The sequence below is a fragment of the Mus musculus genome, chromosome 1 (assembly GCF_000001635.26).
Source record: "Mus musculus strain C57BL/6J chromosome 1, GRCm38.p6 C57BL/6J".
NCBI classification, from domain to species: Eukaryota; Metazoa; Chordata; class Mammalia; order Rodentia; family Muridae; genus Mus; species Mus musculus.
The window spans coordinates 140,499,942-140,514,163 of NC_000067.6; the positions used below are offsets into that span (position 1 = coordinate 140,499,942).

Below are 14,222 nucleotides of genomic sequence, written 5' to 3' on the forward strand. Positions count from 1 at the left end.
CACAATCCCCCTCTCTCTCTCTCTGCCCCATTCCCTTCTTCTCTGAGAAGGGGAAGGACCCTCCTGGGTCCTAACCTACCCTGGCACATCCAGTTACTGCAGGTCTAGGCACATCCTCTCCCACTAAGACCACACAAGGCAGCCCAATTCTGGGATCAGGATCCACAGGCAAGCAACATAGACAGTAATCCCTTGATCCAGTTGTTGGGAACCCTGCAGGAAGACCAAGTTTCAAATCTATTACATATGTGCAGGGGGTGTAGGTCCAACCCATGCTCACTCTTTGGTTAGTGGTTCAGTCTCGAGGAGCAATCCAAGTTAGTTGACACTGTTGTTCTTATTATGGAGGTCCTATCCTCTCTAAGTCCTTCAATCCTTCCCCCAACTCTTATTCAAGACTCCGGAGCTGCACTAATATTTGGCTGTGTGTCTCTGCATCTGTTTTTGTCAGCTGTTTGGTGGAGCCTCTCAGAGGAAAGTTATGCTAGGCTCCTGTCTGCAAGCATAACAGAATATCATTAATAGAGTTAGGAATCGGTTTGTGCCCATTGAATGGGTCTCAAATTGGGCTAGTCTTTGGTTGGCCATTCCTTGAGTCTCTTCTCCATTTTGTTCCTACACTTTTTATAGGCAGGACAAATTTGGGGTTGAAGGTTTTATGTTATCCTTATCCCTCTACTAGAGTCATGCCTGGTTTCAGGAGGTAACCACTTCAGGTTCCATGTCTTCTACTGCTATGAGAATCAGCAAGAGCCACCTTCATAGACTTCCTTAAGCTTCCCCAATCCCAGGTCTCTGGCATATCGCAGAGATGCACCCTCTTGCTGTTAAGGGTTTTGCCTCTGCCAATTTCTGTTCACTATACCATGGCCCTCTCTTTCTCTCCTGTGCTCTCTAAACCTCATTCTCTCTCCCTTTGCCCCTTCTCCTCTCCCTCCTAGTTTCTCCTCTTGGCAATCGCAAGCAATACTGTTCCAGTTTGGTGTCTGCAGACAGGATGGTTCCCCAGGTGGGGTGCTTCCCAGATGGCCCTTTGTTTAGTCTCAGTTCCATTTTTTCCCCTGTCTTTCATTTAGACAGGAACATTTCTGGATTAAAAATTTTGAGATAGGTCAGTGGCCCCATCCCTCGACTGGGGGCCATGCCTATCCACTGGAGATGTTTTCTAGAGGATCTATCTCTACTTCACAGTGCACTTTAGCTAAAGTCATCCCCGTTGGGTTCTGGGAGCTTCTTGCTTTCCTGGTGTCTGGGATCCTCCAGTGGCTACCCCAGTTCCTCATCATTTCCACTTCTAAGGAAGATTAAAGTATCCTCCCTTTTGCCCTCCTTGTTATTTAACTTCTTTTGGCTCTGTGGATTTACCGTGTTCATATTCTATATTTTATGGCTAATATTCACTTTAAAATGAGCACATGCTAGATGTCTGCATGGAGAAGAATGCAAATAGACCCATATTATGATTCTGCACAAAACTTAAGTCCAAGTGAACTTAAGTTCAACATGAAACCAGATACATTAAATTTAATAGAGGAAAACTTGGGGAATAGTCTTGACCACATTGGTACAGGAGTCAGCTTCTTGAACTGAACAGCAATAGATCAGCTACTAAGACTAACAATTAATAAATAGAAACTCATGAAACTGTAAAGCTTCAGTAAGGCAAAGGATACCATCAATAGGAAAAAATGGCAGCCTATAGAAAGAGAGAAGATCTTCACCAACCCCATATCTGACAGAAGACTAATATTCAAAAGATATAAAGAGAAAATATACCAAAGCTAACTCAAAAAATTAGTCATGAACAAACCTAATAACCCAAGTAAGAATGGGATATAGAGCTAAACAGAGAATTCTCAACAGAGGAGTATCTAATGGCTGAGAAAGAGACTTAAAGAAATGTTCAATGTCCTTAGTCATCAGAAAAATGCAAATTGAAATGATTTTGCAATTCTACCATACCTCTATCAAAATGGCTGAGATCAAATTTCAAGCAAAAGCACACACTAATGAGGGTGTGGAGCATGAGAAACACTTCTTCATTGCTGGATGGGAGTGCAAGTCTGTACAGCCACTCTGGAAATCAATTTTGTGGTTTCTCATAAAACTTGGAATAGTTCTACCCCAAGACCCAGCTATACCACTCCTAGGTATATACCCAAAAGATGCTTCAGAACACCACAAGGACACTTGCTCCACTATGTACATAGCAGCTTTATTTGTAGTAGACAGAAACTGTAAACAATCTAGATATCTCTCTGGAAAAGAATGAATAGAGAAAATTTGATTCATCTACACAATGAAATACTACTCAGCTATTAAAAAACAAGGACATCATGAAATTTGCAGGCAAATGATGTAACTAGAAAATATTATCCTGAGTGAGGAAACTCAGACACAAGAAGACATGCATGGTATGCACTCCACCAACTTTTAATGCCTATGTGGATAAATCAGTTACCACCTCTATAGCCCAGACTCTTAACTTAGAAATTGTTTTATGCTAGTTAATATTGTAAGTAAACATCTTACTGAAAGCTGGGAAAATGTATTGAGAAATATATATTGTGCATAGTCTCATTTAATGTTACAAAGGGAAATAAAATATTTAGGAATAAATCTAACCAAAAAGATGAAAGCTTTCTACAATGAAAACTTGAAGCATCTGTAATAAGAAGGGATACATTAGAAAATGGAGAGACATACTATGCACATGAATTGCTAGAATTGATGTTATGAAAATGACCGTTCTCCCCAAATCCATTTATAGATCAATGCAATTAGACACATTTTCACAGAAATAGGAAGTTATAATGTAGGAGGAAATGCCATTCAAGACCTCAAGAACATTACAGAGCCAGAAATAAAAACCACATGGTATTGGCAAAAAAGAATTAAAAAGAGAAAGAAAGGAAAGAAGGAAAGGAGGAAGGAAGGGAAGGAGGGAGGGAGGGAGGGAGAAAGAAAGAAAGAAACAAAGAAAGAAAGAAAGAAAGAGAAAAAATATAGGCCAGAAGAAAAAAATCAAGATTTTAATATAAACATGATGTTCAAAAACATATAGCAAAGATAGTATCTTCAACAAATGTAGAAAAATGATAATAACTCAGATTTATCACCGTTCAGAAAAAATATCATTTTAAAAGAAGAGTTTACTCTGAGTTATAAATGGATGTCACATCTTGAAATCATAGTGGTAGTAGATTGATATATTATTGTCTCTTTCTTCTTGGGCCTTTGTTATTTAGTAACACAATAATATAATTTCCATTTTAGTTCTGTGAAACCAGAAGTAAATTTACTACTACAAATATAAATAACTAATAATGAGCTGAAGCTCAATAAGGAGGATCCTTAGGAGGAAAATGGAGTATCATTATGAATCCTTAGGTGTGATGCACAGGATATTGATCAGACAAAATTAAAGACTAGTCTTGGCTACAGTAGAGAGAAGAAAACATGAACCTCTGAAAGGCAATAGTGATCACAAATTTCAACCCCATAGAATCTTTATAAGATTATTAGAAAAAATGATTTAAAGCTTTGGAATTTAACTTTTAAATCTTTAAACACTGACAGGATGGTTGTACCCATTTAATGCAATTAGATTGTAATACTATTACAATTTAATTATGTATACTATGTATAATGACCGTATCATGGCAACCCCCAATTTCCATATTTTCCATTATTCTATGCACTGAAAAACTTTACATGCTTCTTCATCTTTATTACAACATAGTAAATATTTCCAGGCTAGCAGTTGAGACAAAGGTTAGTTAGAACTAGTTTAAAACTTTCACCATTCATGGAGAAAAGTGCAAACAAGTTGATGAGCTCAAGAGAGTCTTTGGTGGTAATCATCATTACTAGTTGGCCCCAGAAAATAACCTCCATTATCCTTGCTTTTCTTCAAGCTATTCTTAACACAACAACAAAAGGAATTTTTATAAAATGTAAGTGCATATTTTTGCACATATTTAAAATCTCAGTGGCTGCTAAGTTATTCCAAGTAAATGTCACAACTGTTGATGGGTATGTTTCTATAAGAGCATGTTCCTTGGTCAACTATCTCTGATTTCTTCTCCTTCTCCTTCAGTTCAGACAAATTTGCTTCTTTGCTCCTGTTTAGACATACTAAGCAGTCTTGTGTTTTGGGAAAATGCCTGCTGCTGCTGCTGTTGTTGCTATCTTTTATGACTTTCTTTTAGTCAGCAGCAGCTAATCTCTTGCTCAGATTTGCTTCAGTCCCTGGCCTCTCCATATGGCATTCCTGGCAATCTTATTTATATTGAAATTATCCTTCATAAAACTGACATATCTTTTCTCTTTATGTTTCTACTCAAAGACTAAACATTCATGTTTATACTTAGTAGTATCTGACTACACTCATCATTTTGTTAATTACCATAATATTGAATCTAAAAACTATTTTCTCTGCACAAAATCATTCTTTTGTGAGACCATATGTTGCTATCATTATTTGATGAAATTTTCACATCTGCCTTATTTATTTATTTATTTATTTATCATGTATTACATCTGGACCACGGTTTCTACTCCCTCCCCTACTTCTACTAACTGCCCTACCTCTCTTCTCTGCCAAATCCTCTACCTCTACACAGAAAATACCAGGCCTCCCAGGAACATCCACCAAACACAGCATAACAAGTTACAATAAGAACAGGCACATGCCATCATATCAAGGCTGGACAAGGCAACCCAATGGGATGAAAAAGTTCCCAAAAGTAGGGAAAAGAGTCAGGGATACTCCTACACCCACTTCTGTTATTCCTGTTAAGATTCCCACAAGAAGACCAAGTGATTCATCTATAATGTGTATGCAGAGGACCTTGGTCAGACTCCTGTAGGCTCCCTGGTCTCTGCAAGCCTCATGAGGCCTGGTCAGTTGATTCTGTGCCTGTGTTCTTCTGATGTCTCTGCAAATTTTATGATGCCATTGTTTGTAATAGCTGAGTAATACTCCATGCTGTAAATGTACCATACTTTCTTTATCCATTCTTCTGTTGAGGGACATCTAGGTTGATTCCATTTTCTGGATGTAATGAATAAAGCTGCCGTGAACATAGTTGTGAAAGGAGCCACATCTGCTTTCAAACAAATGACCTGAGTTTCATTGAGAATTTTTTTACATCTTTATAATTAGTAAAAAGTCAATGTTCTTGGTTACTTCTTAGAAGCTTTTAGAAAGTCATGAAGAGAGGGGATTCCAATGAGATGATAATTCCTGAGAGGTGAAGTAAGAGTGTACAGTAGCAAGGGGAGAGGCACATAACCGTGGAAAGATTTTGGAGCTGGTCTGCACTCTGCCCATCACTTTTCCCTCCTTCTCAGCACTGCACTGTGTTCCCATTCCGGCTTCTAAATCAGATTGAGGATTTTCTTCAAGGAGTTTAAGTAAAACTGCATAACAACTCTCTGACCCTATGATCAACCTGTATCTCAAAGGAGTCTTGATCTGTTGCCACCATGCTCTCGACCATTGCTGGATCTTCTTCATAGACTTTTATCTTTGCCAAATACCATGTTACTCCATTGTTCTTTGGTATGCGGGATGATTTTATTTGTGTTGGCCAAAGGGGACTACTCTCCACAGAGTCTTCAGTCTTAATATACTTACTTTCATTTTCCTCAGTGACACAGTATCTGAGAGAAACAACTTACAGGGCAAGAAGACTTATTTTGATACAGGGTTTCAGAGAGATTTCAGACCTTCCACAGAGCAGTTCATCTGTGCAATGGTAGCATGACACAGAGGCTTTTTAACACATTGGTGGATCAGTAAGCTGGGAAAGCTACATTTGACCTTCAAAGGCCCATACTTGACAACCCATGTTTGCCTGCCAGGCTTTACAGCCTCAAATTTCCACAGGCTTTAAAATAGTCCCATAAGTCAGAGACATGTTCCAAATATGACTATGTTGAAAAACCGTTGAGATTCAGACCATGATGTTTAGGAAGTACTAGTTAGAAGTAATACATTCATTCACCACTAGTCAAATACTCCCCTTTTCACAATATTTGTAAAGAAATACACTAACATTAAAGAGTACAGATTTTTAAAGGACTATTACTAGTGTACAGATATGTTGAGAATATGTTGCAGATATGTTGAGAATAACTATAAAAAATGGAAGAAACAAAGTTGTTAGAACAACAACAACAACAAGAAAAAAAGCAGCAAACATTTTTGTTTGTTTGTTTGTTTGTTTGGTTGGTTTTTTTTGGTTTTTAAACATCCTGGTGATTTATTTAGTTTACATCATTTTAGCTAATACAATAACATTAGTGCTGTTTGTCACCGAAGGGATAAACTCAAATAAATAGAAAGTCAAATCACTCACTGAAATTTGCAGAATCGAAATTCAAATCTGGTAGTAAATTCTAGAATCTGAGTCTGATTCTTTAAGAAACTCATGATGGACTAAAGAAGGAGGGAAGCTCTACTTTGGGGACATGTATGTGGTTTCGGCTAATTGTCATTTTGAAAATATTGATGAATTAATGACTTTAGTAATTCTTTAGGGCATAGTCTGACTTTAAAATGGATTTTGAAAACTCTATATGACAAGTTCATAATTTAGTTTCTTTAAGAAGTTACCTTATAGAGATTACAATGAGATAACATTAATATATATGTATATATATGTTATATATACATATATATATATATACATGCATACATATATATATATATGTATATATATATATATATATATACACATTCCATTCAATTTGTGATGATTTTGCTGCTAGAATCAATAATATTTAATCTGAAATTGTAAACAGATATAATGAAGTAAATGGAGAAATTAGATATAGACATTATATTATGATTTTCATGGGAAGTAAATTTCTAAAGCCACAAGATTAGGAAGAACATTATAAAGCTAAGGAAACCACATGTTTTCTTAATGTACATGCCTTCTTTCTGTAAGAACTTTTAGCATCTCTTTTGTATACCAGCTTAATAAACTTTCAGTTGTTTTCACATGGAAGAATAAGTAGTTCATACACAAGAAAACTTTAGTTTTCACATTTCAGTAGATTTGAATTCTACAATCCAGGTTATGGTATGTCAGGTGCTGGAGAGGAATGTCTGAGTTGTTGATTTCTGACGCTGGGCTATATTATTAGTAGAAAAATCTGGCTAGTTCTTCAGAACTGATGACGTCACTCTAATATATTCTATAGTTTACTCTTAAGGCTTAATTATCCCCAAAGGCCTTGTGTAAAATGCTACCATATGAATAAAATCATCACATGCATTGTGAAATGGTATAAATATCAAATCTATTCCTTGTCCCCTTATACAGAGTGAATAATTTTTAAAGAATACACAGCTTGAGGGGAGCATTGGTTATAAAATGGACAAAAGTTAACATAAAGTTTGTCTAACTGGACATGACTATGGTATTTCCACAGAGAGGACATGAAATGTGAGCTTGTAAAGCCATGGTCAGAGTAAATACTTCTAACATTGGGCCTTGTAAAACTCCCACTTTCTTGCAACCCACTATTCATCAAAGCTCCATATTTTATATGATGCTGAATTTAATTTAGTGTTGGGACTTCTATGTAATACCATCCTTCTGAGCTCAAAGCCCCATAAGGCTACCTCCTTGAATTGTGTCTACTGCTTTTTGGCCTTGTGGATTGGCTGGCTGGTCACTACTATCATTAGCCCCCATTCATTGTGTTTTCCTTTGCCTGTATGTGTGTGTGCTTGTGTTGCAGAGAAGGGCAGCAGTCACCTGAACAGTGGCAGAAGACTTACGGGAGGTGCTCAGGAAACGAAGTCTATCACATCGTTTTGGAAGAAAGTACATTTTTTGCTGAATATGAAGGGAAGAGTTTTACCTATGCTTCTTTTCATGCCCACAAAAAGTATGTTTCTGTTTCCAGTGAAGAATTCACTCATCAACCAACCAATCAGAACAGTTAAACTGCTTTCCAAATTAGCGCTCATACGTTTAGACTTTTTAAGCATAATTTTTGTCCTATTATAAACTATAGTCTTTGTCATTTCTGTAAGTTATTTAAACCAGGAGGAAAATACATTAGGAAATCTACTCTACCATATCTTAGATACTCACATCACCTATCCTAAGAATTTATAGCCATTCAATAATGTGCTTGTTTCATAAATTAAATTTAAAGTGATATTTAGTTTTATTTATGTTTAAAATAACAGAAACACTTGAAAAATAGTTCAACAAAAGAGGGAAGAGAAAAAAAAACATTTCCCCGTTTGGTCTTTTGAATCATAATCACATGTAACTCAGGGTGTCCTCAAACTCCCTATGTGGACAAGGCTAATCTTGCTGACTTTCCACTTCATTTCTAAAACAACACATAACTCTCCAAAAAATAGAGAAATGGACATTAGACACTTTACTTTCCCTTTTGTACTAAATTGATAACTTAAGGAATTAAAAATATATCAAAATTCAGCTATACTAAAGTATATTAATGAAACCTATATGGATGCCTTATGTTAATATATTCTATTTAATATATAATGTACTCAAATTTAACACTCTATGATAATAACATTTATACGTATTTTACTACTACATATATTTTGAAACTTGACTTATTCTGTTTTGTATTAAGATGAATTTTGAAAGTTAGAACATTACCAAAGATCTGTAATAAATATTTTGATACACTATTACACTCAAAGTTTTAAAGTTCTCCTATTGATCATGTATGATCATTGAGGAACATTTGAAATGTTTCTTTCTTGAATACATGAAAGGCGGTAGAAGTGGTAAGCAAGGCAATTCAGAGACATCACTCTTTTCACATGACATTTCATAAGAGTCTCCCTTTTGCCAATCACTTGTAAATATTTTAAGCAAGGTAAGACATATTGTTCATAGCTTTGATATCATTAGTTATCTTAAGAATTATAAAGCAATGTTACATCTACTTATGACAAGCTAATCTTGTATATTGTTTTTATTTAGTTATTTAATTTTACATTTATTTACATTTCAAGTGTTACCCCCTTACATGGTTCCCCCCTCATGTAAACCTCCTATTCCATTCCTCCTTCCCCTGCTTCTATGAGGGTGTTCTTCCACCCACCTGCCCACTTCCCGCTCCCTGCCCTTGATTTCCTTACACTGGGGCATCTATCAAGCCTTTATAGAACCTATATTGTTTTATTTTTTTCATTTATATATATCATAATGCTTAAAACCAATTGAATTTATTCTTTTTCCTTTCAAAGTGAGATTATTAAATGTTAGGACCCTCTTGGGCTCCCTAGTTCTATTATTTGATGTTCTTATTTTGTTCTGTTTAATTAGAGTTGGCTAATTTTCTTACAAATATTAGCTTTTAAAAGAACAAAAAGCTAAGGACTTTTCCAAGTTGTAATTCTTAAACTCTTATATTCTTCTTTTAAATTAAGGTTTGGTGTCTGCTTGGTTGGTGTTAGGAGGGAGGATAATAAAAACATTTTGCTGAATCCAGGTCCTCGATACATTATGAATGCTTCAGACATATGTTTTTATATTAATATTACCAAAGAAGAAAATTCAGCATTTAAGAATCAAGACCAACAGAGAAAAAGTAATGTGTCAAGGTCATTTTATCATGGGCCTTCCAGATTGCCTGTCCACAGCATCATTGCCAGCATGGGTCAGTACAAACTCATTGGAATTACCTTTAGTGTGTTTTTCTAAGATTATAAATGCACATCTATTTTCCTAAAAAGTCATAGTCAACTTCAAAACTTATTTGTGAATATTATAAACTATGTATGATTAGGTAATACTGAACAAAATTTCTAAATCATTTATTAAAAATAGATTACCAAAATGTACTCAGTAAATATGATTCTGATTATAAGCGCTTGCCTTGTATATTTTTCTTGTTGGTTATCTGTTCAATGATGAATTGGTACTATTTCCAGTGGGCTTTGAAATTTTTTTCAAAACTCACTCATTTCTCTGTATGCCCATCATGGACTTTACATTTATGACACTAACATACAGAGCAAGATAATATAATATAATGAAATTATTAAAAAATTTCCCATTAAACTACCTACAAACCTATAAGTGTATATGATTTCTTGTCACAAGGAATGCATGCCATTCTCTTTATGGAATTTCATTGGCTTTACTTACTCAGTGAGATCCCTCTTTTCACCTGTTTTGGATTTCTTACTTGAACTATATTTAACCTTACTACCCTTAGCTTCATTTCCCAGCCACCCCCAATCAGAGGCTGCTATTTATACACTGTTCCATACATAACCAGCATATGCTATTGACCTTCATGATTTCACACCTCCGTAAGTTCCTCAAAACGGTTGGCTTTTGATGTGGCTTCAAATATCGTGCCCTTCATGGCTATCTTTACCTCAGCCTGTAGTCATGTAACTGAACACAGTGTTCAGTGGTTCCAATCCATGCTGTGGTTAAAAATGGTTACAGAAAGTCGCAATAGTGCCATTCATGGATTAAAGATGCAGAATAAATGCAATGAGCATTGCTAGTACTTGTAACAACATCTAAGTGAAAGTAAATAGCCGAGGGGCTGTGAGATAGATAAGTGGACACACAGATTATTCAAACATGAGGACTTGAGTTTGTTCTCAAGAATCTACATGACAAGGCTGAACATGACAGCATACGCATTTAATCCCAGTGCTGAAGTGCCAGAGACAATCTGCATAGATGTTGTCTAGACAGCTCACCAATGCTGTTAACCCTCAGCAACTCACAGAGCCTGTCCCGAAAAGCAAGAGAGATGACTCCTGAGGAACATGCATTTTATATCTGGACTTTACACTTATTTCTGGACTCCACATATATTTTTATACTTGTTAGGTGTCCCCCACATACACTGTATACCTGTACACACACAAAAAATATACAGACATCTTCACACACTTGTACACACATACACAACAAAGAAAAAGAGAATAGAAAAGTCCAGAAAAAGGAGACAGACACACCTTTGTGATCTCATGGAAGTCAGAGATTCAGTTGTAGGAAACATATTGATCTTTATCTTGAAAACCCCAGTGAGGCAATAATAGTGTTAGGTAAACTTTGTGACTGTCATCCCAAACTCATACAGTGAAACCAAACCCCTTCCAGTGTCATAGTATATACCTTTATTTGGGAATTTTATTTTTATAAAGAAATTAAAATGGGCCATTATGGCTAGCAGTGAACTGTCAGGAAGAAGAAATACAACATAGACTCATATTCTGGAAACTTATGAAAAAAGGGAATTGAAGGGATGGCAGTCATTAAACTAGAAATGAAAACAGATCTATTTCTCACCACTTTCTGAAAAAATGACAACAATGTAAAGACTTCATTCTGAAATTTTATCCTTCCTGATTGTGAGAAATTGGTCTCTGCTGTTATGGCATCTAATGTGCTCCACATTGTTATGGAGGCTTTATCAAACTATTACAATTATTATGAGATTCACACACAAAAAATAGAATAGTGCTGATGAACAATTGAACTAATAAAGTACAGTAGATCCTATATTCTGAAGACCTGTTATCCAAAAATAAGTACTTCAACAGAAGATTAGAAAAAATGGTCAGTGAAAAAAAAAAAACAACCAACCAACCAAACAACAACAACAACAAAACCCTCTAAGCAGAGGTTACTTATTTATGGCAGAGAGAACAATCTCAGAAAGGACCAAGCATTTGTAAGAGGAAAATATATTGAAAGGAAAGTCTTGTTCCGGTAGCTTTAACTGTTTCTTCAGATCTTTCTGCTAGATTATAAATTCCTCATACCTATGTGAGATCCTGGCATATATCAGTATTGGCAGTCTGACTGACAACAGAGCAAATGGAGCCTCCATACAGGCATGGTTCTCTCTGTGTGGTCTGTGTTAGAAAAGAAAACAACTATGTGTTTGGAAGTAATGTTCAGTCAGATACATTGACAAGAAGATTATATAATCATTCTTTGAAAGTGAGAAAGGGTTTAACACTCAATGTTGGGACAACTTTACATGAAGAGACACATTTGTAAGATGAAAATAATCTCATTTTGCTTTTGATAAGACTTGAAAAGAATCTTAACATGCCCTATTTTCTTTTTGTTCTGAAGTACTAGGGTACTGCATGATCATCTATAGGGTTAATGTGTTAGATGTACACTCAGATCTACAACTTTAAGATTATAGCATCTGTGATAAATTTCTTTTGCATCAATAAATCAATTTTATAAAATTTAACTCTATCTATTTGCTTAAGATTTTCTTTCGTTAGTTCTAGAAAACCTTCTTCTTTTCTCAGTGAGACAGAGTTGTCATATAATGTGATATCTAGTAATCATCATCATCTTTATTCATATATTGGAATGACTGATCCCTGGTCCTCATATAAGGAATTTCCTGGAGACCAAACCTTTTAAAAACCTCACTGCCTCTTACATATTCACAATCGAATCCAAGCTCTCATCACAAGAAACTGCATCTATAACAAATAATTGTTGATGCAGGGTCTCCTTGGGTAGCTTTGCCTGGCTTGAAACCTACCTGGTAGATCAGACTCCCCTTGAACTCACACAGATCAACCTGCATCTGCCTTCTGAATGCTAGAATTAAATGTATGTGGCACTGTGGCTGACTGAGCCTGACTAATCTCACATATAAATTTGATATACATTTATCCAGTGAAATGCTTATGGAAAAAATAACCAAATTACCTTGAGAGCTTGAGAGAGATTACACACACACACACACACACACACACATGCATAAATGCATGCTTGATAATGAGATTAGTTTTCACCATCAAATGGTCATTATGTCACAGGTAGTAAAAATGTGCTAATAGATTCTCATGTTTTATTGTGTTAGGTACTGTGGCTATAGACTTGCAAGACACAAGCTGCAGAGCAACAAGTGGCCCCACCCTGGCTCTTCCTTCAGAGGGAGGCAAAGAATTAAGAAGACCTAGCATTGCTCCTGTTTTAGAGGTGGCAGATACATCATCAATTCAAACATGCGATCTCCTAAGTGACCAGTCCGAAGATGAAACTACACCAGATGAAGAAACATCTTCAAATTTAGAGTAGGTTTGTTTTACCAGGTTGTATTTTGCTTATATTTTTTTCATTTTAAATTTTTGAAAATATCTTACATGAATACAGTATTTGCATCAATTCCATTCCCACTTCACTCTGCAACTACTCCCATGTACCCTTCTCACTCCCTCTCAAAGTCAAGATCTGTTCATTAATAATAAAGCAGGAAATGACTGGGCCACATTGGGCACTCAGTTAGAAGGCAGAGATGGGGTGGGATGGCGGTACCCAACTGAGTTTCTTCTTTTTGCTGTCTAATATCTGAACCCCTGAGATGATCCTGCCAAAACTCATGGTGGTTCTTCCCTTATCAGTTAGTCTTATATGAAAGGACTCTTACCTAGAGATATGTTTTCTAAGTGATTCTAAGCTTTTCAAGTTGACCAGCAGGATTAACCATCATAAAATTCAAGAGTTTATCCAATGAAATATTTAGCCTTCTCCATAAAGTGTTTTCTCATTTCTGCCTTTACCATCCCCTTTAATTTGGAAGCTAGCAATAGTTTGAATTTACAAATCAAAGACCTATTCTCCCTTTACTAAGCTTCCATTCTCTTACAGCCCCTACCTCTTAGCAGCCATTGTATTTAGGTCTACTGTAAATGTTTGCATGTAAATGGGTCCATGGATTGCTATAGAAAAACCAAGAGTACAGTAGCCTTCAGTACTGATCTTGTTATCTCAATGATTTCTTTGCCATTCCAGTTGCATCTTATAATACTTATTTGCAAATGGACAATCTTACTATAATTTATTTATGAACCATGTGTGATTGCCACACCATTGCATTATATAAAACTTAATTGAAATGAGGGAAAATGACTGTCCCTATGATGTGTTCAGCTGAGTGACTGGTGGCATTAGGCTTTATAAGTGCTGTTCCTGAGACTAACCACGATCATCACTGATCATATCCTGTAATACCGCTCATTTAATGTTCTGTTAAACTGGAATTGAGCTGTCATCGAAACAGAAAAGTCACTTTAAATTCATCCATAATTTTTATTTTGTTTCAGAAAATATCAACATACTTGTAGATAAAATCTTGTCTCGAAGAATTTTGTGGTCCAAATATGCAAATATATCTATAGAATACAAAATGGGAACACCAGCAGA

At 35.8% G+C, this 14,222-nt stretch overlaps 1 protein-coding gene across 22 annotated transcripts in view; it reads left to right on the forward strand.

Moving 5' to 3' along the window:
- The window catches only part of Kcnt2 (potassium channel, subfamily T, member 2), a 368,389-nt gene that overhangs the window by 254,285 nt on the left and 99,882 nt on the right, over positions 1-14,222 (forward strand). For 12 of the 22 annotated variants that reach the window (XR_001784498.1, XR_001784494.1, XR_001784492.1 and 9 more), the window contains 3 exons: positions 7,738-7,908; positions 9,443-9,672; positions 12,880-13,093. Coding sequence is in view for 18 of the 22 variants with exons in the window: in XM_011247999.2 (XP_011246301.1) it covers positions 7,738-7,908; positions 9,443-9,672; positions 12,880-13,093 (615 nt within the window). In the remaining 4 variants the exon portion in view is untranslated. The remainder of the gene's footprint in view (positions 1-7,737; positions 7,909-9,442; positions 9,673-12,879; positions 13,094-14,222) is intronic. The other 10 variants (XM_006529562.3, XM_006529572.3, XM_030253999.1 and 7 more) reach the window with 3 other exon arrangements.